Source organism: Phalacrocorax carbo, chromosome 6 (genome assembly GCF_963921805.1).
Source record: "Phalacrocorax carbo chromosome 6, bPhaCar2.1, whole genome shotgun sequence".
Lineage (NCBI taxonomy): Eukaryota > Metazoa > Chordata > Aves > Suliformes > Phalacrocoracidae > Phalacrocorax > Phalacrocorax carbo.
Genome location: NC_087518.1, coordinates 25,030,575 through 25,052,475, shown reverse-complemented (window position 1 = coordinate 25,052,475; position 21,901 = coordinate 25,030,575). Strand labels below are relative to the sequence as shown.

The 21,901-nt window shown below is 40.3% G+C and overlaps 1 protein-coding gene across 4 annotated transcripts in view; it reads left to right on the top strand.

The window, feature by feature from the left end:
• FBLN2 (fibulin 2) overlaps window positions 1–21,385 on the top strand; it is a 118,144-nt gene extending 96,759 nt beyond the window's left edge. For all 4 annotated transcript variants that reach the window (XM_064454300.1, XM_064454299.1, XM_064454301.1 and 1 more), the window contains exons 9-17: window positions 2,219–2,353; window positions 4,373–4,510; window positions 4,829–4,972; window positions 9,185–9,313; window positions 9,833–9,958; window positions 10,610–10,726; window positions 11,536–11,664; window positions 18,225–18,348; window positions 19,393–21,385. In XM_064454300.1, the coding sequence (XP_064310370.1) occupies window positions 2,219–2,353; window positions 4,373–4,510; window positions 4,829–4,972; window positions 9,185–9,313; window positions 9,833–9,958; window positions 10,610–10,726; window positions 11,536–11,664; window positions 18,225–18,348; window positions 19,393–19,750 (1,400 nt within the window). In that variant the 3' untranslated portion in view covers window positions 19,751–21,385. The remainder of the gene's footprint in view (window positions 1–2,218; window positions 2,354–4,372; window positions 4,511–4,828; window positions 4,973–9,184; window positions 9,314–9,832; window positions 9,959–10,609; window positions 10,727–11,535; window positions 11,665–18,224; window positions 18,349–19,392) is intronic.
• Window positions 21,386–21,901: the final 516 nt, after the last annotated feature.

Here is a 21,901-nt window from a genome sequence, read left to right as displayed (position 1 = left end):
CAATCATTAGGCTTTAGAGATTGTCAGTGTATCTCTTGTGCACAAAACTTTAATTGAATGCAAAAATTCTGCATGTAGTCTTCCAGTTTCCATAATTTGAATTTCCTTAAATGCATTCAGGATGGTTCTACTTATTTTCTCAAGTAGTCAGAAATTTGAAAATTGAATAGAAAAATATAGACAAAATATGGAATTATATTAGATCTTTTTTTCTCTGGGAAATCTTAACCTTCTTTTTACCTGTTTATGCCTGCTAATCAGGTGAAGTACTTCCTCCCTTATTTGGGTAGTATTTGAGACAAAGATTCTTTCCTCCTAGTGGCTCTCTTGACATTGTGTTGAACTGCCTTAAGTTCATATGATGCAGTGTATTGCTGACAATTTCTTTATATGAAAAGTCTTTTTGTGGTTTGCAAGAACAGATAATCTTAGACCTGTTGTATAGCCAGTAGAAAGTCTTCCACTGGTTTGGATGCTGTTAAGTGGTTACCCATAGCCATTTTTCTCTAACAACAACAACAATCTCAAATTTATTTAAGAACTAAGCCTAGTTAGGTGGGAGACGTCTACCACAGCAGCTCATATTCTCCCAGTATGTGAGTTTTTCGTTTTGGTTTGTTTTGGTTTTTTTTTTGGGGGGGGGGGGGGGGGGGACGGACAGGGCAGGTTTCCCCAAGATCACTTTCTGAGAATATTCCTGCTTACTCTTCATTCTGATGTGTAGAAACTGGGAAACTGTACAAACACCAGGAGGACATAACCCTGTAAAAACTTTGGAGTATGTAAGTACCTGCCACTCAGTGAAAGTACTCAAACATTGCGTGGGACAGGCAGAAAAATATCCAGCAGATGTTAGTCACCTTGCTGTGGATTAATCAGCTGGCTTTGCAAAGCAAGTACACGGCAAGTGAAGAATAGCAATGGCAAGCAAAAAGAAAATGCATATAAATGAGAAGTGAAATGGCACCAAGCTAACATACTCATCTTGCAAAGCTCAGTGCACATCACCAGTTAGCTGACTCTTCAGTGGTCCTCTTCATCTATTTGCAGAAAACAAGCTGACACATTTTCGAAGACAAAAAGCTTTTAAAATCACTTTTGCTGTTTTCATGCTCTGCAAAGGGAAGTATTATATCTGATGTTGTACTTACCTGAGAATGAGCCAAAATTAAAATCTGATTTAAACAATACTTGCTTTATTGTGTAGTATGAAAACAGCTTCATGTGCAGAGAAACTGGATGATTGGTAATTGTTATGGTCACATTTGGCTTGTATTAGTTCTAGAAATACTTCTTAGATTTATATAGAACTGTGAACATGTTACATTTTGTGGAGAATGTCAAGAAAGTTTCTCTTCCCAGTCTCCACCCCTTTTTGTTGATTCTAAGTATTTGCTCGTCATGCTATTCCTAGCTTTCATTACTAAAATAAGCAAAATGTGAATTTGTGATTATTTCATCCAAGCCTATCAAAATGGATCATTTTCCAAATTGTCCTACATTCCACAATCTTGTATTTAAGTGATTTTTTTGGTTTGTTTTAAAAGAGCTTTTCTGCTATCCTACCTGCTGAAATCAGATCTCTTTAAAGATTTAAATACAAATTTACAAGCTTGATTGAGCCTTCAGGATTCCTTTCTCCATATTTTCTTGTGTATCCAGTTCTAATGACACATTCCTTAAGAAATAAGTATGTACATGTTTCCACCTTCAGTCAGGCAGCCAGTTTCAGTACCTGTCTCTTGCAGCAGTTCCACACCAGCAACTACTGTCTCTCTGGCATGAAGCAGGAGGACTGAAATATAGCCTGAGCTATGAAAACCTAGTAATGAGCAGTAAGCATTAATCCTTTTCTCATTCCATTGTCCAGGAAGTTTCTGTCCAGTAAACCAGAAGCTTGATTATCAGTCCTCTGGCCAGCCTGCGTTTAATCAATTCTGTCCACCCCTTGTCCTCAATTCCTGCACCATCCACTGTACATTTGGGAAGAAGGGAGGAGAAGGAAATCTTCCTGTGATTTGTGTCTTTTGAGTTACTCTGTGTTAACAAAAGATCCTGGAATAACAAATCTGTCATCAGAATGCTGTAGCAAAGTTTATATTGACTATGTTTTGGAAGAAATGGTTTCACCTAGGCTTTTAACTCCTTCCAAAAGAGCAGGAAGAGGCAGATCACTTGATAAATATGAGGCACTGAATTGTTTAACTATTTCTTGTAGACATTAATGAATGCGTAACAGATACGCACACCTGCCAGCAGAGAGAGCACTGTGTCAACACGATGGGATCATTCAACTGTCTCCAAGAATTGAGCTGTCAGTCAGGTTATGAACTTAAGGATGGGGAATGTTTTGGTAAGAAAAGTGTCTTTCAGCTGATACGATTGGTGTTACCAAAAAGGAAAGGAGAGGGATTGCAAAGTATTTTATTTTTGCTGGTCTGTGATTTCAGGGTTGTAACTAAAAAAGCCTGATCATCATGGAAACGTTTGGTGTCATAGGCCCCTTCTGTACATTTACTTATTTGAAATAGTTTTCAGTGATAACTATAAACTATTTGGAAAATGGATGAAACCTTATGAATTAGGATTTATTCTGTTTTTAAGGCATTAGAGATAGCACTGGTGGAAGAATTCCTATTACACTCTTCTGCCTAGCTTTGCTTTTCTCTGAAGGGGCTGATGCTGTTTGCTGTTGAACAATGAATCACAGCCTGAATGGATTGTGGGGCTGACTCAGTCTGGTCCTTCCGGTGTTTAGGAGGTCTGCCTGCATTTATTTACATTTGGAATGGTCATGGGGTTATTCTTCATCTCCTCCTCCTTGGTCTATAGAGATGGTCTAATGGAGAAGCTAACCTCAGTAGTGACAGCATAGCAGAAGTTGCTCTGCAGTACAGCAGTATGCAAAAGACAGGTACCCTGCCTTCCAGGGCAAAAGTCAGTGTTATTTACTCCTAAATTTTTTACACAAAGAATTTCCTGACAGCTGGAGTAAGAGATGCCTAAGAAAAGAACTTAGCTCTTGACATGTAATATCAGGTTATAAAATAGAAATGATCAGAAATCTTGCTAGTTTTCTGGTTTTAAAGTTAGGTTATAACAGATTATAAAATTTAGAAGTTATTTTAAAGTAGCCTTTAAATTAATGACTTATAAGAAAGACTAAAATTTCAGAACTACTCTGTGTAAAATTGCTTACAGATAACTATTGAATTTGCAGAGGTTTATGAAATACTCAGTTCCACATTTGTCTCAGTCTTATTAACATTACTTATTAACATAGTACCTTCTGGGAACCTGGTGATGTTCCCTCATGATCTTAACGTTTAACTGAGGAGTTAGAATAGAAAGAGAAGTGCCAGCAGTTCTCCCCTTGCATGCCTGGAGGAGAGGGGACACTCAATTGCAGAGTTTCCTTCATTTGTCCTTACATTTTAGTAAAGATGTTCATCACAGGGAAAATTCTCAGGAACCAGCATATGTTAAAGCAGTATTTGAAAATATTCACTGGAACTGAATTTTTAATGTATTTATAGCTGAAGTCTGTTCCTAGGTGGGGTTTCTTCTACTGGAAGATGGAAGCAATGACACTATACCAGCTGATCCTTGCAGTTACTCAGCACATATCAGCTGGGTGTAAATTTTTAAGTTTGAAACTTGCAGGAGGTGTTTTCAATGTAGCTAGAAAGCAAGCATTAAGTTGGTGAACATAATTTGAGAAATAATTTCACATACATAATAAAAAATAAGAAAGCTGTGTCGAGCTCTGGCTGCAGACTAAGAAAAAAAGAGCAAAATTAGTTACTAATATTACTACACCTCCATCAGATTTTTTTTCAGAATAGTTTTCAGAGTTGGATAAGTGTTTGTTCTGTGTATGTAAGTACATATATATGTACACACGTGCCTCTGTACACAGTGAAAAGAGGTGCCCTATTAGTATAAATTTCAGTGGAGGTAGGTTTCTACCTAGAATTCCTGATGAATATAAGGAATAAGAGACCATTTGCTTTTGGAAGAGTATGGTACATGTATTATTATATGTACCTTATTCCTAGTTTTAATTTGGGTCTTCAGGATTTTAAAACTGCAGATTTTTCAGTATTTGTGGTTTACAAGAGATGCTGTGAACAAGGCAGTAGGGACCTGAATGAATTTTGGTGCAGGACCTGAGAAATTCTGAAGCCTATGCTAAAGTAGATGTCCAAGAGCAAACACACCTAAACCTCAGATTTCCCATAAGTAACGTTGGGTGTCTGATTTAAATAATGCTTCCTAACTTCCTTTCTGAGAAGTTAATTAGTCATGAAGACTACTGAAAATTACAGCTTAACTAACTAGTCACAATTTGATGTTTTGATCTAATTAACAGATATTGATGAATGCGAGAGAGGAACACATAGTTGTAAAGTAAACTTCATTTGTCAGAATACAGAAGGATCATTCTACTGTGAGTCAAAGCAACGCTGCATGGATGGATTTTTACAAGACCCTGAGGGAAACTGTGTTGGTAAGTGTGACCAGCAATATGTTTGTAATATGTGTAATAGCACTGGCCAACTCCTGTTCCTTTTAGTCTGTCCTAGAGGTATATATTAAGCACATATAGTTTTCCTCAAATCCTGCTGTGAATTTAATCTAAACGTTGCTGTCCATTTGAAGATATGCATACTTGCATATTGAATTTGAAAGTGTTACCACAGCAGACTTTCATCAGCCTTATCATTGTAGCACAATAACTTGAAGGAAAAGAAGTGACAGCTGGAAGAAAACAGACCAGGAAGGTTAAATAACTTCTCTTACTATTCTAATTAATTTTCTTCACCAGATATTAATGAATGCACATCTCTCCCTGAGCCATGTAAGCCAGGATTCAACTGTATCAATACCGTTGGGTCTTACACCTGCCAGAGGAACATGCTGACGTGCAGCAGAGGCTACCACTCCAATGAGGAGGGAACCCGATGCATCGGTAAGGTCAGACTCCAGTGTCTGATCAGGTGCCCTCTCAGAGGAAAAAGTGCATTTCAGCTATAAAAAGAGATCTTGAGTTACCTCCAGATTCCTAAATGTATTTGAGGAATAGGAATTTGCTGTATGCATTTGACACCCAAGCAGCTCAGGGATTTGTTTGCACCACTGGATGCTGCACTGATGTCTGACTACTGCACGGAGTTCCCCTTGGTATGCTGGGTGGCATTGGTTTTGGCTGCATATGGGATTTACTGGCTTCTACTCTGGAGTGAATGTGATTTAGTTACTTTTTAAAATCATACTGTCAGTCAAAACCATGATCCTGTAAGTGATATGATCTGAAGCCATGAGATGCAGCAAATGAGAAACACCAAGTTTGTGGACTCACAAGAGTGGTACTAAGTGGATGTTCTTTGTAGTGCTATGAATGGTGTTCCCCATTTACATCCACTTGTGTGTATGTTTAGAATAAATTCTTACTTTCTTTGTGAGAAGAATGTTGAAATATTCATATAGGCTGGCATGCAGATTGATATTGTTTTGTATTTGTTCCAATGTGTTTGTGGAGTTACTGACTCAGAATAGCAGATTTCATCTCTTATTAGCGTTTATTTTGTAAATGAGCACACTAGGCACAAAGGAATCAAAAGCTTGGTCCTTGGTGCCCAAGGCAAGGCTGGCTGTGTATTCTTTAATTCCCTATGTTCTGTGTTACACGAAGTAGGAAAGCATAAAATGACAATTGGAGGGGCAGGAAAGAAAAGACAAATATGCATTTTGGTTAGTGATGATATCCTAATGATTTCTACTTACCTTCTCTTTGAATAAAAGGAAGGATGAAAATTAAAATATGCTTTGTGATGTTACAGGTGGAAGCTGTGTTGGCAGCTATTAATTTGGTTATGACTAGCAATTTATAGTGAAAAATAGTGGTATAGCTAGACCCTATTACCACATAAAAGTCTGCATTCTCCTTTTTGCTTTTCATTGTGCTCTATCTCCCTTCATGATTTTACACCCAGGATTATCCAGACCATGCTTGGCCAGTGAGAAGACAGGGAAAATTTGGAAGTAGCACAAGACAGGGACAGTTTGTGTGTAACTGCAGAAATTGAGAGAGTTTCCTAATTCAGCTATAGGGGGTTGTATTTTATAAATTCAGGGCAAAGTAATGCAGTTTCATTTGCTGTCCTATTATACAGCAGCCTGAAATATTTCAATTGTTACAAAGGGAAGGTCCAAAAATCCTGTCCGTCTCAGCTGCTGTAAAGACACAGTCCTTGAGCTGGTTTCAATCAGTCCTGTTTCAGCAAAGTCAACTGGGCTACGTACATTTGCACCACCTGAAATTTAGTGACCCTGAAATTGTTTTTACGGTTACCACCATGCCAGCATCTCCATGAATGCCATTTTTTTCTTAATCAGCAGTCATTACTGAGCAGCAAAAAAGTCCTGGCTGTAGTGCTAACAGCCTTCATTTCCAAGCCCTGCTAATGGCTAGGCCAAATTATGTTCCTAAATTTCAAACTGATGATTTATAGGAAGAATCCAGCTTTTTTCCCCAGTTCTTCCTAAAAAGAGTGACTGTGTGTAAATATATGGCAGAGGAGAAAACTACCATTAATCATACAGCATTTATATCTTTAAAGCATTATGAGATAACACAATTCATCATAATTACTGATGATGCTTTGCTTCCACTTTACATGATTGACAATGCTTTTAAGGAGCAGGTATAAGGAAGCTTCCCTAGTTTGATTTTGGGAAAAGAAATGTTTAATGGGTGATTTCTCTGTCTTTGCTGTGTGTGCTCAGTCTCTGCAGTCTATATCTTTTGGTGGGTTTTTGGTATGGCTTTCTTTAAGCAGGCAGAGAGCATGGAGAAGAAAAAAGAAAAGCATATGGTCCTAATTTCCCCTCTCTATGATAAAGACTACTTTCTTTAAGGCACTACAATAGCTAATTAGATTCCTGATTCAGATTTATTCACAGTAATAAATACATCATCTGCATGTTTCTGCAGCAGAACAACACTTGTATGGTTATCTTCTCTCTGTTTAAAGGATTAATCTCTCTTTAAAATGTTTGTATCGTAATGCTAACCAGCAACTAAGCACCACACAGCTGCTTGTGCATTCCCCCTTGCCCCACCCTGTAGGATGGGGGAGAAAATCAGAAGAGTAAAAGCCAGAAAACTCATGGGTTGAGATAAAGACAGTTTATGTAGGTAAAGCAAAAGATGCATGTGCAATCAAAGTAAAACAAGGAATTAATTCTCTCCTTCCCATTGGCAGGAAGGTGCTCAGCCATCTCCAGGAAAGCAGGGCTCCATCACACGTAACAGTGACTTGAGATGACAAAATGCCATAACTCCAAACATTCCCCCCTTACTTCTTCTCCCAGCTTTATATGCTGAGCATGATGTCATATGGTCTGGGATATCCCTTGGGTCAGTTGGGGTCAGCTGTCCCAGCTGTGTCCCCTCCCAGCTTCTTTGCACCCCCAGCACACTCACTGGTAGGGTGGGGTGAGGAGCAGAAAAGGCCTTGACTCTGTGTAAGCCCTTCTCAGCGATAACAAAAACACTTCTGTTATCAACACTGTTTTCAGCACAAATCCAAAACATAGCCCCATACTAGCTACTGTGAAGAAAATTAACTCCATCTCACCCCAAACCAACAGTTTCTGATTTAGTATATGAGTTATTAAAGAAGACCTCATACATTTAACTGAAAACTACTGTAACTATTGTGAAATAGAGCACTCTTCTGATGGTATAACGCCCTAGAACTAAAGTCTGAACACCATGGAATAAATGGAATTAAATGGAATAAATAATTTTGGACAAACTAATGAAATAGTTGCACACGTGAATTCACTACAAATAAAACTGCTACTTCATTAGTTTGTATCTGCATTAGAAACCTCATTTTGATGCTACCTCTGATCTTAAAAGAAAACGAGGAGACAGTGTTTCAGCAAATATCTATGAGCCTGTCAGGAGTTCCTTGCTTGGGGAGTGGCATTCCCTGCCATCCCTAACCCTGGTGCCAGCAGGGACTGTGTAGGTGGGAACCTGTGCTGAAGTACTGAACAATGTATTTGTTAGCGTCTCTCATCAGGGTTGATATAACCTCCATTTTTCAAAATCCAAGTTTCTGTGATAAGTAACTTGCTCTCACTTCCCTATCATTTTCTCAGCAAGTGACTGCTTTCTGGACCACTCTTCAAGGCTGTTGTTTGATGGAGAACTGCCCAGTAACCGTTTGAAAAACAGTTCTCAGATTTATGCCTTCAAATAGGGCAGTACAGAGAACCTCCAGCCTTAGACTACCATCCTAATTAATATTACATGAACAGGGATTTGTGTTGTAAAAGCAGTTAAAGATGAGAATAATAGGAAGGAAGCAGGATCTGATGGCTTAGGAAATGGCAGAAGGGGCACTTGAAGAAATACAAGTTTCTAGGTTTTAATCAGACTTTTTGATGCTTCTTGTCACAGATGGTAACAGGTATTTGTTAGATACTGATGAGCTATTTAGTCATGTTGCAAGTCTTGTAAATCAGTGTGTATTGAAAACTCTCATCTTCATCTGAGGATTTTTAAAATGAGACTAGAAGTGATGCATGTGAGTGGAGAAGCAACTAATTTGTTGGTATTGGATTTTAGATGAGAGGCCACAAGGAATATGAAAATGTGAGTTGATTGGAAAAAAAAGATCAACATTGGGAAAGAGCAAAAGGTAGACAGAAGAAGCAAGATTGAAAGGGCAAATGGAGATGAAAATAGCAATTGCTTCAATTGAAGGGATGAGCAGAGCAGAATTTCTGGCTAGTTCTTGTTTTGCTTTAAATGGCTTGCTGTGACTCACGTAATGGCAGAACATCAGAATACAGTGTTTAAACGTCACAGTTTGATCAGAATCAAAATGTGTTTACATTGAAATACAGCATATGCTGGGAAAGCTCCATTGCAGGTACAGTTACCATTTTCATTTTTAAGATAATGTATTGCTTTTCAAAAGTTTGACTTTGAGATGTGTAAGGCTGACTCTGAGAGGAGCACAGTGGGAAAAGCTGATATTCTTTGTTCTTTCCAGGGGACAACCCTAACAGTTTTCTATTCCTGCTATTTAATTTTTTTTCTTCTTTGTAAACACTGATTTTCAGCAAACTATGTTTAAACGAATTGCTTTCTCCGTTTTTGCAGATGTGGATGAATGTGAAACTCGTGTACACCGTTGTGGCGAAGGGCAGATTTGTCATAATCTTCCTGGAGCTTATCGCTGTGACTGCAGGACGGGATATCAGTATGATGCATTTAGCAGAAGCTGCATTGGTAAGTAAGGTGCAAGATGAGATGAAACTACTGATTAATTGATTACGCCTTGGACCTCAAGGCAGTATTTAGCACCATTGTAGTGTGCAGTTATTAGTTCTGCAATGCAGCACCTCAAAAGATAATGGAATCGCCTCCAAAGCAGCGGTTTTTCAGTGCAACCAGCCATTTAGAGCTCTGCCACTCCATGTTGTGATTTCAGACCAGGTGGCCTTGGCTTGGTTTAGCTGCAGGTTATCAATTAATCTGCAAAGTATTTTTGTATGGTTTACACTTCTGCTGTAGAAATTTATCTTTCTGAAGATTTCATAACTTTCTTCATGAGAGACTATGATACAGCATTTTGTATCTTGTCGCTACTGTACACCAATTAGAGCATAAAGTCAGAGCATAAAACCTGAGGTTGCAGCATTTCATACTCTGCAGATTAATCTCTGATGGTTTTTAAAATATCCTTCTGCATCTTGTTTGATTATTTTGTTTCTAAGTTGATCGTATATTTGCTTGTTATGCTGGCAGATATAAATGAGTGCTGGAATTACCCTGGACGCCTGTGTCAGCACACGTGTGAGAACACCCCTGGGTCCTACCATTGCACTTGTTCTTCCGGTTTCCGCTTGTCTTATGATGGGAAACATTGTGAAGGTACCAGACATTTTTTCAATGAAGAAGAAATTGCAGTGTGAATTAAGAGACTTTAGAGAAAGAGTTGGGGGTGAAATATAAATACAGTAAACCCATGATTTATACGTGCTCAAATTCACACATTCGCAATCAGTCGAACACTCCAACTGTCAGATGAGAGCCAAAAAGTTTCTCCTCTTTCTTCCTTTCGCTCACATACCTTTTCCTTTCTTTCCAGGTGAGAGAAAAGGAGAACATAACAAAGTTACAGTAGGAGACTTTTCATTCAAATTTTAATAAAGATGAAACTTGGTAGTGACAAAACTTGAAAAAAAATTACTTTAAATTGAAGGGAAATGTTTTAAGTTCTCCATGGTTTTTTTTAAGGAAATTATTACATATTTTTAATCAACCGTACCATATAAGGTCTGAAATAAGTGTTTGCATGTGTATATGTTTTCATTGGCATATATAGAAATGAAATTCAGGTGCAACAGACATCCTCACCCTTCTTGGCATTCTGCCAAGAGCAGAAACATCTTGGGACAAATTATTCCATCTTTATTCAATCTGATTGGAAGGATCTTGTAGCTGTTCTCAGAGGCAAGAAATGGTGGAAGATACTGTTCTGAACCATTGTGGCAATATTTGTGGGTTTGTTTTTGGATACAGATGTGAATGAATGTGATACTAGTCCCTGCAGCCAGGAGTGTGCCAATGTTTATGGTTCCTATCAGTGTTACTGCAGGCAAGGTTTCCAGCTAGCAGAAGATGGGCATTCTTGTAAAGGTAAGGCTGCTGCGTTGTCAGGTTAAGTTAAATATGTGTATTCTCTTTAACAGTCAGGGCTGTCTAACTCTCAGCAGCACCTAATGCTGTAGGTGATGCCTTAGGATGATTGAGAGTTACACCCTCCTGTAGAAGCTGCAAAAGGTAACTCCAGCTATTGGAAAAAGCAGTTTGTTTTCATGCTTCCTACCTGGGGCTGGAATACACTTGTGTAACCATAGAACTGGTGAGGTTATTGTTTCATGGGGCTAGAGATTATGACTGAAAAATTAGAAGGGAAGATATGTTTGCTTATATTGCATCAGTTAAAGCCTTCACTCAGCCACGGTCAAGTGAAGGCTTGCTCTTACTTCTGCTCATGGTCAGTGAATGAGGAGTAGAGTGATCAGAATGGAGAAAGGAAGGGTTTTACCTGTTTTCTTCAAGTTAATACTGACACATTGGAGAGTCTCTATTTAGGAAATGGTGAAGGAACCCATGTTCTTCCTAGCACAAGGAAGCCCCCAGAGCAATCCTAGAATTACAGAGGTACCAGAGAGGGTTTTTCAAACTTAGATGTACCTTAGACTTGTTCTTTTCCATAAGTCCATACTACTTGCAACCAGTAATTTTGGGATCAGTCTTGTATTCAGCATTTCAGAAAGCACCATCAACAGTCCTAGAGCAATGTCAAACGTCATGGTTGCATTCTTGTTTAAGAACATATTATAAATGCATCAGATAAGAATTTCCTTATATTCTACACCCTCCATTTTCAGATTTCTGTTGTTCTTTTTTTCATATGTTTGTAATTGTGGCTTTTTCCCCAGATATCGACGAGTGCACACAGAGTGCAGGCATTCTTTGTACTTTCCGCTGCGTGAATGTTCCTGGTAGTTATCAGTGCGCTTGTCCTGAGCAGGGATATACCATGGCAGCAAATGGAAGAACATGTCGAGGTAATGAGGAGTTCAGGAACTGAAAGGATTATATCATGAAGCTTTAATCCTTGGAATGATCTAAGCCATTATGGTTATTCAATTAAGCCTCTGTGTCTTATATTAGTCACTGTTAAAAAGCTAGTATTTGATAAAGTTGCCAAATATTGGTATCTGCAATGTCAGCTTTTTCCTGTGTTAGCAAAAAGTATTGTGGCAACTCAGCTGTCAAGGTGAGCTAATTGTTTAAATGAATTCCTAAGGGAACCCACTTCATCATTCAGATTGAGGCACATTATTACTTGCATGAGCTGCATGTGCACCTTGGCACAGCAGTAGTGATCTGTTTTTTCAGAAGTGCCAGATGTAGAAATCTATGGCTTCATTATGAGTTGCAGTTTCGTGCCCCAGAAAAGAGGGGGACTGAATGTAGAAGATGTAATGGTGACTTGGACATCCAGAAGTCTGCCACGTAAGCTTAATTATGTTGGCATTAGTAAATGTTAGCATAAATGATGTGTATCCTCCCCACACACATCCATTTTCTCCGGAATCATAGAAAAGTCTTCTGGGTGTATGGTGTTTTTCATCTGGTGTGCAGCTGCCTGTTTTTGAAGTAAAAACCCCCATTTCCAAAGGATTCACTGAAAGTGTAATGATGATTGAAGATCTGAATACCTTTATGTACTCTACATGCCTTCCTGCAGTTGGTTATACACTGACTACCAGGCATTTCCTGCTCTTAGTTTTTCAGGAACACGTCACATAATTCTTCACAGAATCACAGAATCACGGGTTGGAAGGGACCTCAGGGATCATCTAGTCCAACCTTTCTAGGAACAGCACAGTCTAGACAAGATGGCCCAGCACCCTGTCCAGACGACTCTTGAAGGTGTCCAATGTGGCTGAGTCAACCACTTCCCTGGGGAGATTATTCCAGTGGTTGACTGTCCTCACTGTGAAAAATTTTCCTCTGGGGTCCAATCGGGATCTCCCCAAGAGCAACTTGTGTCCATTCCCCCTTGGCCTCTCCATGTGACTCCATGTAAAAAGGAAGTCTCCATCTTCTTTGTAGCTACCCCTTAAGTACTGGTACATGGGGATGAGATCCCCTCGAAGCCTCCTTTTCTCAAGGCTGAACAAACCCCATTCTCCCAGCCTGTCCTCATATGGCAGGCTTCCCAGTCCTTTGATCACCTTTGTGGCCCTTCTCTGGACCCCTTCCAGCCTGTCCACATCCTTTTTGTACAGCGGGGACCAGAACTGTACACAGTACTCCAGGTGTGGCCTGACAAGCGCTGAGTAGAGTGGGATGATGACTTCTTTATCTCTGCTGGCGATGCCCTTTTTGATGCAACCCAGCATCCTGTTGGCCTTTTTGGCTGCAGCAGCACACTGTTCACTCATGTTGAGCCTTCTGTCCACTAGGACCCCCAGGTCCCTTTCCACAGAGCTGCTCTCCAGCCAGGTGGATCCCAGTCTGTACTGCACTCCCAGATTATGTTTTCCCAGGTGCATGACTTTACACTTCTCCTTGTTGAACTTCATAAGGTTCTTGCTGGTCCACTCTTCCAGCCTATCCAGATCTCCCTGCAGAGCAGCTCTCCCTTCTGGAGTGTCTACTTCCCCACTCAACTTGGTGTCATCTGCAAGCTTCATCAGGCTACACTTGATGCCGTTATCCAGATCACTTATAAAGATATTGAATACTGTTGGGCCCAATATTGATCCCTGGGGGACTCCGCTTGTGACAGGTTGCCACTTGGAAAGGAGCCATTTATCACCACCCTTTGGGTGCAGCCTGTCAGCCAGTTCCCCACCCACTGCACAGACCACTTGTCTGGGCCATAACGCATCAATTTCTCCAGGAGGAATCTGTGGGGGACCGTATCAAAGGCCTTGGAGAAGTCCAGGTAGACTATGTCCACTGCCCACCCCATGTCAACCAGGCAAGTCACTTTGTCATAGAAGGCCACCAGGTTTGTCAAGCAGGATCTGCCTTTAGTGAAGCCATGTTGGCTTTTCCCAATCACGTGCTTCATTTGACTTCTGATGGCCCCCAGGAGGATTTGTTCCATAACTTTCCCAGGGACTGAAGTAAGGCTGATGGGCCTATAGTTACCCAGGTCCTCCCTTGAGCCTTTCTTGTAGATAGGGGTAACATTTGCTTTCTTCCAGCCCTCTGGGACATCCCCTGTTCTCAATGACTTCTCAAAGATTATGGAGAGTGTCCTTGCGATGATGTCAGCAAGCTCTCTCAACACCCTCGGATGGATGTTGTCAGGGCCCATTGATTTGTGGGGGTCAAGCTCCTGTAGTAATTCATATACTAACTCTTCCTTCACCGATGGTGGGTCGGTGTTTGGATCAATCAGCAGTTTCTTTCCCAAAGCCTGGGACCCTACAGTGCTGGTAAAGAGAGGTGAAGAAGGTGTTGAGGGCCTCTGCCTTTTCTGCATCATTGGTGATTGATTCTCCTTTTCCATTTAACAGTGGGCCTGTTTTCCTTGTTTTTCTGCTTATGGTTGACATGTCTGAAGAACCCTTTCTTGTTATTTTTTATGTCTACAGCCAGTTTCAATTTAAATTGGGCTTTTGCTTTTGTAACTGCATCTCTGCACACTCTGGCAATGCCCTTGTAGTTCTCGGCAGGTAATCCTCCACTTTTCCGTTTCTGGTGTGCTTCCCTTTTGGATTTGAGTAGACCCAGGAGGTCATGGTTGAGTTATGGGGGCCTCTTGCTCCACTTACTTCCCTTTCCTTTGTAGGGGATAAATTGGCTTTGTGCTTCCAATAGAGAGTTCTTGAAGAATTCACAGCACTCATTAGATCCTTTGTCTTCCATGGAAGCCTCCCACCAAATCCCACCCAATTGAGCCCTGAGTGAATTGAAGTTTGCTCTTCTAAAAACCAGAACCCTTGTCTTAGAGCTGACTTTCAGCACACTCAGCAGGATCCTGAACTCCACAATATTGTGATCACTGCAGCCAAGGCTATCACTAACCAAGATATCACAAAGCAGGCTTTCTCAGTTTGTGAATAGCAAGTCCAGCAGCACCTCCTTCCTGGTCGGCACGTCTTGCATTTGTATCAGGAAACAGTCCTCTATGCATTCCAGGAACTTTGTGGATGACATGTGAGCTGCTGTAGTGTTCTTCCAGCAGAACAACATGGTTTTGTATCTCCTATGCTTAAATTATCTTCTCAGTGGTAATGGCAGTGAATTTACACTGTGCAAGTCATGAAAGGCATGAGCATACTTGATCTTGACTTTGGAGCAGACAAACAGACTAAATGAAAAAATCTTTTTAAAAGATTTTAAAAGGTTTTTGGTTTGGGTTTTTAATTTTTTTTCTCGTGTGCTTTTAAGTATGAATGCAGCTATACCTGTGTGCATTTCAATTCATATGTAAAAGTCACCTTTGGAAAATTGCAGCGATAATTCTCCTCAGGCTTTGTTTGGGTTTTTTTTGTTTTTTTTGTTTTTTTTCCTGCTAACTTTGAGCACTGGTATGTTAGTTGCCAACCCTGCCAGCAGTGAGATTTGAGCTGAGGATGTCATCCAGAGTTAATAGTATGAGTCACTGCGTTCATTGGCCAGCGCAGCTCTCCCAAGCAGGAGGCACCCAGAATGCTCCAGGCACTGGAGATGGAGGAAGAAGGTTTGCCACACAGACCTATGGGTCGCATTGTTTGTGTCATGTGAAGTCCTCCCTGTATGCTCACCCTGTGTGGAGAGGGTTCCTATTTTATAGGCCAGCCCTGCTAAGTGAACTATACAATAACACTCGGAAAAACTTGTTGAAGGACCTATGCCACCTGGTACATGCACCCTCCTTAGAGGTTGAAGTTGGTCTACTCGCAAAACTCACTGCATGTGTGGCAGCTCTGTGCATGGCTGGGTAAGCTGACATTTTGTTGGGTGCTGGCAGTAACCCCTGGGTACATGCCATTTTTTGAGCTCTGCAAGTGTGTAGTTACAAGTTTGGGCAGCCTTATATATTGAGGTCTCTGAAAACATGGACAGAGAACCAGTCTTAACTGATGGCAGCTGGACTAAACTCAAGGTTATATTGGTTTCCACCAGCTGAAGATCTGGCCCCAGTTGATCATCATCTGAACAGTTCTTAAGAGCTACTACTGATGGTACATTCTGCGTACCCTTTTTTTCAAACAGATGCGTTGTATCTCATGTAATAGCATCTCAACATATGGATCTTTTTGGAGAAACTGCCTATGGTATTTTGCAGAAGAGCCAAAGTGGTGAAGTGATTGCTTTCATGACAATGATTGCAATATGGAAGAAATTTTCTTTTCACCTAGGGGCACTGCTGAGAATCATCAAGGGATTTAATTTACTTTACTTCTCTCCTACTTCCTATTGTATACTTTTGCAAGACTTTTAAACCAGTGTATGAGATCAGTTCTCATCCCAGGGAAAGGGAGAGAGCGGGAGGTTATAGTTTTATTCTAAGAGTCTCTCTCCTCTGTGACAATTGGCAGAACTGCAGGGCCCTGCACAGTCCATGTGGTTTGTCTGTTAGCATTTATTTCATTTTAAAGCCTCCGTGCATTGTCTAGACATTTGGGAGTACACAATGTGACTGTGGGATCTTTGCCAATATTTTCTGCTCAAGCTGGATCCTTACTATTGCATCTGGTTTTCAGCATTTTAAGGTCCATGGCTTGGGCTTGTGCATATGTATTATTTAGGTAACCACGTTTATGCTCTAGGCCATTAAGTGTCTCTGAGCTTTAAATGTTCTTTTTTGTCTTCTGCAACATTACTTCTCATTATAGGGAGAAGTTCCCATATTTTCTAATAGTCAGTCTGGTGAAGCTTACATCTCCTGGGTCATGCAGTTGTACAGCAGTGGATACTTCGCTATGTATGTGCCCCCTGCTTTAATGGAAGACAAACTTTCATGCATAGAAAAATTCTTCCCCTGGCATAGCCCAACTTTCTCATTTCTCAAAAAGTCAGTGAGGAGGTCCTGTTGGTTTTTAACATGGGTTGGTTATATTCTGATGGGATTTATTTATTCCTTTTGTCACAGTAGGCTGCAAATGGCAGGCATAGGGTGTCCCTCCATCCATTATGTGTATTTGTTCTGGGGAAGGGAAGGCCTCCAGGCAGACTAGGTAACGGGGAAATATTTCTTTGCTTGGGTTATGTGGACATTTTACAGCCTTGACCATGATCATTGCTATCACATGCATTATGCAGTATATAAGGGATTTATTACAGTGGCCAGCTTTCATCAAGGACTGTCCCTTGTACTCCAGTGCTCGCACACGGTGTCTACACCACATACAAGTCTGTGCACATGCTCTGCTGTTTGAAACCAGTTAGATGCCTCCCCCAGCTATTGAGCTTATCAGATATGCACTGTGCTCACGTGCTGAACAGCTTGTTTAGAAACACCATACTTGATATTAGGCTAGCTCTAAGCATGGAACTGTGGTTCAGGGAGTATCAGTGACCTGTGAAGCTGTAAAAATTGGCCTGTCACTTTCAGGAAACTATTTTAAAACTATCTTCAATCAGAACAGCTGTGGAAAGCTTACACTGCAGCTGAGGGGATTGGCTGGTCTGCGAAGTTTAGGGTTCCGCTTCCTTAGGCTACTGCTATCTGGGGGGTTTTTTTGTGTTTGTTTGGGGGGTTTTTTGTGGTGTGTGGTTTTTTTTTTTTTTTTAATTTTCTTTCCATTCAACCTAGCTTATAATACTACTTACATCTCTGACATCTCAGGAGCAAGGGGGAATCTGACAACACAGGCGACTTTGTCTAGATGTTCATGTTTGTTTTGAACCTTGAATGTTTGTTTCATTGCAGTGGAAAGTGGCAAGACAGGAGGATCTTGGGTTTTGACAACTTTTTTTCTTTCTCATGTTTATTCTCCACTGGAAGTTAAACCCTGTGTTGCATCAGATGTGTTTGGAATGAGAATAACTAGGTTCACAGAAGTGTGCATATGTTTGCAAAATACAGAAAGAAACAAACTTTCCCTGCAGAAGGCCAGCCGTGGCCATGCACTGGGTGGCTGCAACTGGCCACAGTTTCTGCCAAGCAGGGGAAAGACTATCAAACAGCATGAAAAGGATCATAAGCTGTTTGTAGGGAAGAGTGGGCTCCTGTGTTCATGCACATACTGCTGAGTGGTACTGTCATCTCTTATTAGCTCATAATGTCAAGGAAGGAATTTTTTTTCTGCAGAAGACAAGAATTTTAGCAGAATTAGAATCAATGTGATTTACCCTGTCACCCCAAATGCCAGCAAGTGTCTGTGCACAGAGATGAACCTGACACACTTCACCTGAATGTACATTTCACACCCCAGGTGGTTCCACTGGGGTTCCCACAGTCCTGGTCTGCATGCAGCAGGCACAGGTATTGGAGAGGTAACACATAACAGCTGAGCGGTGACGAAAGGATCCCTCAGCTTGCAGAACCAAACCCTCAGACTCCTCTTCCTTCTCATGCACACAGAGTCTCATATGCATATTACAGCCCATAAATTGTGATTGCTTCTTATTTTTGACCTTAGCATGTCTTTTTCCTTATGTTTCTTCTTGTCAGATATCGATGAATGTGCAATAGGAACCCATAACTGTTCAGCTGCAGAGACTTGCTATAACGTCCAGGGCAGCTTCCGCTGCCTGTCCTTTGAGTGCCCTTCCAACTACAGGAAAGTGTCTGACATGTAAGTATTGCCACTGCAACAAAGCAAGCAGCCCAGTCCAGTGGCTGTGGATGTTACATAGTGCTTAAGTTTGCGGGCGGGTGTAAGTGCTCAGAGCTCTAAGATGATTCTTCAGTACCTGGAGCACATAAACTTTCCCCATACAGTTTCTGTCCCTTTTTGCCTCTTTCTTCTTCCAAACCCTAGGGAAGCCCCCATTTGCCCTCCAACTGCTGCTATAACAGCAAGTCATCAGAGCTTGCAGCTCTACTTGCTGCAGCTCTAAAAGGGCTCTGTTTATAATTAAGTTTTAAAGAAGTAAGATCTATGCTGCCTATGTCATTGCAGTAGCTGCCAGGCTGCTCAGTGCACCACTTTTGCAGTGGTTTTGGGGCTCCCTGTTTAATATTTAGATTGCACTTCCTCAGAGAGTGGTGAAATGTTGAAGGGGAGCAGGATAATGAGCTTGCCAGGCTACAGGGTTCTGGGAATGGCACACACCTACAGCTCCTAGCTCCTCACCAGTGGAGGTATGGGACCCCCAGAATCTGCCTAGCCATTTCCTGCCTTCATGGCTGCCAGTGCTTTGGGAAGCGTATTTAGTTGCTTATGACTTAAAACATATTTTTTCTGCCGTATAGAATGGAGCAGCTTTGCAAGTTGAGGAGCTTATTTCCTCTTGCCATGTTTTAGCTACCTTTTAAAGTGTTTTTGTTCTTATTTTTTTTTGAGCACTGTCCCAGGCTTGTGCTGTCAGTGATGAATCACAGACTCCTCTTCCAAGCTCTGTGCTGCTTGCAGCATGACGCTGGCTCTCTCCTCATTGGGGAGCTTCCCAACACAGCTCCTCACGTTCATGATCTTTTTCTTGCACTGTTGTACTCTGACAATTATATCATTTGCAAATGCTTTACAGGCACTGCAGAAGCAGAACAAGCAGCTGGTAATTACATAGCTGAAGACTGGGACTTCTGTTTGTCTAATACTTTTGCAATATTCTGAAATACATGTATTTTTACCTTCTATTACATAGATACTGAATGTGCTTCATTTCTCATCTCTTAGGAGGTGCGAACGAATCAGTTGTTTTAATTATCTGGACTGCCAAAATACCCCGGTGCGCATTACCTATTACCAGCTGAACTTCCAAACCAATATCATGGTCCCAGCTCATATTTTCCGTATTGGACCATCGCCCGCCTATGCTGGAGACAACATAATCCTTACTATTAACAAGGGAAATGAAGAAAATTACTTCAGCACTCGAAGGCTGAACTCATACACAGGCATTGTCTATCTTCAGCGTCAAGTGAAAGAGCCTAAAGACTTTTTGTTAGATGTTGAAATGAAACTGTGGCGTCAGGGAACATACACTACTTTTCTTGCCAAAATTTACATTTTCATCACAGCTCATGCGTACTGAAGCATGTATTGACATTGGATTTTATTGGTGCTATGCTCTTTAACTGTTCTACCAAAGCTTAATAGCGTTGAACTGGCATATAATGTATCTAGCCTTTATATTATTTTTCTCTCATTGCTTTAAACTTTTTTATTGGTTGTGTAAATTAAGTTAATTTTTATCTTTTTTTTTTTTTTTTAAAATGCAATTCTTTACATCATCATTTGACAATGAATGGAGGAAGGGTTAGAAAGGCAGTACATATTGTGTTAAATGCTGAAACCTTTCCTTGGAAATTATTTTTATGTCTAGCCACATCTGCAGGGTATTGCACTAGAGAAGAAAGATGTTCACTTGGAACTATTGGTTTTTGCCACTAAGGGAAAAAACCTTGAGCAATTTCTCTTTATTACACAAACTTATGGTTTGGATTAGCCACTGACTTCACTGAGGTTTCTCTGTCTTGAGATGCTGCGTTGAAGGCGGTGTGTGTATGCTCACCTCGTATTACTGGTTTATTTTCCTCCTTCCAACTTTCATAATATGTTGCCTAAAAATATATATAAATAAAACTCCACCAGTGAAAAAGCTTATGAATGAGTCTTGCTTTAGTAGGACTACTCATATGCTGAATATTTGCAGGGCCAATGCCTTAAGAGAATGTCATGCTTTAAGGTAAAAGCTCACATTGCCATTTTTAGTAGTTGTCTTTGTGGGTGCTGGGATTCTTCTTTATACAGGTAACTGTAGAAAGGTAACTATAAGTGCAGCTTAAGATGCTTTATAATTCTTAAAGGAATGTCCAAGAGGAAACATGGAATTAATGAAATAATCAATTACTGCTTCTTATTTTAAAGCTTGGGTGTGCCACTGAGGAATCACTTGCAATTTTAAATAAACAAAAAGGGGAGTTGCTTCTGTTCTTCAGGAAAATTACTTCAGCTGTGTTACTAAATGACACAGAGGAAAATGCTAGTTAAATTGGCAGTTTGTATTATGCCATTTAGAAAATAGAACCACCAAAGTTTTGAGCTAGGTTTCCTCTAGTTCTACAGGAAACTGGATGAGGTCCAAAGTTGAAGGCCAGATGTGGCAAAGCATAGTATAGTTGAAGTATTTGTTAGAGTTTAGGAATTAATATCAGAACTTCTTTATGGGCTGTTTTTCTTCCTCCCCAAAAAGCAGAAAGGCTCCAGTGTTGAAATTTTCTGAGCTTCCTTTGTTCCAGCATATAATTATTCTTCAAAATGTTTTAAAGGAAAAACATAACTACAATATATTAATGTTTACTACACTGCAGTTTTAATAGTCATAGAATCATAGAATTTGAGGTTGAAAGGGACCTTATTATTTTGCCAAGAAAGGTTGGACCAGACGAACCTTATAATCTGTTCTTTTCTACAGTCAATGTTATTTTGACCAGTGTGTACACACAAAAAAAAGAAACCAAATCTTATGGCTTTTTATGCCATAATCACAGTTTTATTATATTGTAAAATATTTGTTTGATCTGCATCTTAAAATCTTGTAAACACCATCTGTATGGTGAGAGTGGCAATGTTTTATATTCGCTATATCCCAAGGCCAGTTTCACTTCTTAATTCACACCTTTAATTTGAACTGTCTTATCAATAATAAAGTGCAAATCTCTCTGTATCTGGTATTATAAAGACCCATTAACAGGAAATCTATTCCCCAGCTATAAAAAATGGGATATCTCTGAGTTTGCATTCATCAAACTTTTCTTTGTTTTTTCTGCAAAAATAATTTTGTAAAAGTGCTTTTCTTCCATCCATCTTTTGTTTTCCATAGTTAACAGTTTCATAAGCATTTAGTAAGGAAGTGCCAACTGAGAAACACATGTTTATGCAATTTGTCATTTCAATTAATGCATATCTTACAGCTACAGGCCTGGCAAGATGAAGAACAGCAATGGGTAGGAGAGCCTTTCAGATCCATTATGCAGTATACATGTTAAGTGGTGGTACATTTCTCCATGCTCCAGTGGGGCTCATCAAAAGTCACTGAAATCCAGAGTTTTCCAACAGTATTAGTATTTGATTGAGCGTAAATGATATTCAGGCCTCGACAGTCTTTCTTGTCAGAGAACAAACGGACAAGCCATTTGTTAGTTGGAGACCTTTTGCTGACTAAACCCAGTTGTAGTCAATC